The sequence below is a fragment of the Gossypium hirsutum genome, chromosome D02, assembly GCF_007990345.1.
Source record: "Gossypium hirsutum isolate 1008001.06 chromosome D02, Gossypium_hirsutum_v2.1, whole genome shotgun sequence".
Classification (NCBI taxonomy): Eukaryota; Viridiplantae; Streptophyta; class Magnoliopsida; order Malvales; family Malvaceae; genus Gossypium; species Gossypium hirsutum.
In genome coordinates, this window is record NC_053438.1 from 2,992,844 (window position 1) to 2,995,234 (window position 2,391).

Here is a 2,391-nt window from a genome sequence, read left to right on the forward strand (position 1 = left end):
CTTTAAGAATTTATTTAATACGATGAACAACAAATTAAGAGTGCTGCATGTGAAAAATGATGTTCCAGTAATCATCCCAGAATGAAAAGCTGAAACAGTTTGTTTAAATGGCTGAACCAGTTTTGTTCAACTTGGTTCCTTTTCCATTTTTATTTGACATGGGATATTTTAATCTGAAAAAACCCAGAATTCCTATATATGTTTTGTTAATTTCTTATTTGATCTTGTTTCAGGTAAAAAAGACAGCAATGGCAAACCAGCTTGGAGTTCTTAATGCGTTAGATGCAGCAAAGACACAATGGTACCATTTCACTGCAATTGTGATTGCTGGAATGGGTTTCTTCACTGACGCTTATGACCTTTTTAGCATCTCTCTTATCACAAAATTGCTCGGTCGTATTTACTACTTTGATGCACTTTCTGAAAAGCCTGGAACTTTGCCTCTTCGTATTGCAGCTGCTGTTAATGGTGTGGCCTTTTGCGGAACTTTAGCTGGACAGCTTTTCTTTGGTTGGCTCGGTGATAAATTAGGCCGAAAACGAGTTTATGGACTCACCTTGATGCTCATGGTGATCTGTTCCATTGCCTCCGGACTTTCCTTTGGAAAGTCCCCAGATGGTGTAATGGCAACCCTTTGCTTCTTCAGGTTTTGGCTTGGTTTTGGAATCGGTGGTGATTATCCCTTGTCAGCCACAATCATGTCTGAATATGCCAACAAGAAGACTCGCGGAGCGTTTATTGCGGCGGTGTTTGCAATGCAAGGATTCGGAATTTTAACAGGTGGGATTATTGCTCTGATTGTGTCAGCTGCATTTGATCATGCCTACAAGGCCCTTCCATATAATGTTGACAGAGAACACTCAACGGCACCCCAAGCCGACTATATTTGGCGGATCATACTGATGTTTGGTGCAATTCCAGCTCTTCTCACTTACTACTGGCGAATGAAGATGCCTGAAACAGCTCGTTACACCGCCCTTGTAGCCCGAAATGCTAAACAGGCAGCTGCAGACATGTCTAAGGTCTTGCAGGTGGAACTCAATGCGGAACAAGAGAAGGTGGATAAGATAGGGAGAGAACAATTTGGTCTATTCAGCAAGGAATTTGCCAAACGCCATGGATTACACTTGCTTGGAACAACCTCAACTTGGTTCTTGTTGGACATTGCCTTTTACAGTTCCAATCTGTTCCAAAAAGATATCTTCAGTGCAATTGGTTGGCTCCCTAAAGCGGAAACCATGAGTGCAACTAAAGAGGTTTACCAAATTGCCAAGGCTCAAACACTTATTGCACTCTGCGGCACGGTTCCTGGATACTGGTTTACGGTGGCTTTCATTGAACACCTTGGCCGGTTCGCAATCCAACTGATGGGCTTCTTCTTCATGTCTGTATTCATGTTTGCTCTTGCCATCCCTTACCCATACTGGAAAACTCACAACACAGGTTTCCTCATCATGTATTCATTGACCTTCTTCTTCGCCAACTTCGGACCCAACGCCACCACATTCATCGTGCCGGCTGAAATTTTCCCTGCCAGGCTGAGATCAACCTGCCACGGGATATCAGCAGCGGCCGGAAAAGCTGGTGCCATTGTAGGCTCATTAGGGTTCTTGTATGCTGCACAAAGCACAAATCATGATAAGGTTGATAAAGGTTACCATACTGGTATCGGAGTTAAAAATGCACTGATCGTGCTTGGTGCAGTCAACTGTCTGGGCATGCTTTTCACTCTTTTAGTACCTGAAACCATGGGGAGATCATTGGAAGATATTACAGGTGAAAATGAAGAAGATAACGGGTATGAGCAGAGATTTTCTGTTGAAAAAGTTCCAGTCTGAGCTATAGCAAGTTCAACTAGGATGTTTAAGATCATAAACTGAATAAGACCATAACAAGGACAAGGAATTGAAGTAATAGTATAATATTGTTTTTAAAATATATATTTATAAATTATTTATAAACATATTTTTTGTATATATAATTCCTTAATATTTAATATATTTTAGGTACATATATTATTCATATTTATATGATTTTATTATATTTTATATTCCATATAGAGACTATACATTATTATTATAAGAATTTTTTTTAATTCAGGTTGTGATTTTTTTTACGTGTCCTTAAATTATGTTTAAAATTTTTAAAAATAAATAAAATATATGGTAAAATCACCCGCTTGTGATAAAAAATTTACATCAATATATTAAATTATTATTATTAAGAACTAACTCTAAAACATAAAATAGTGAACGTTTATATCTTTTATGCCCTTAATAATTTTTAATGAAAACCAAATAATAATGACTTTTTTTTATTTTTACTATCATTATTATTAAAATCCTTATTAAATTATATTTTCTTAATTATTTATTAAAATAAAATTCCACA

The 2,391-nt window shown here is 37.1% G+C and overlaps 1 protein-coding gene across 1 annotated transcript; it reads left to right on the forward strand.

Annotated features, from left to right (window-relative positions):
* The first annotated feature begins 248 nt into the window (after positions 1–248).
* LOC107934454 (low affinity inorganic phosphate transporter 1) lies at positions 249–1,884 on the forward strand. The gene has a single exon (XM_016866885.2). The coding sequence runs from the start codon at positions 249–251 to the stop codon at positions 1,836–1,838; it is 1,590 nt and encodes a 529-aa protein (XP_016722374.2). The 3' UTR covers positions 1,839–1,884.
* The last annotated feature ends 507 nt before the right edge of the window (positions 1,885–2,391 follow it).

Coding starts and splice junctions, on each gene's coding strand:
- LOC107934454 (XM_016866885.2), top strand. CDS start 249: ATGGCAAACCAGCTTGGAGTTCTTAATGCGTTAGATGCAGCAAAGACA.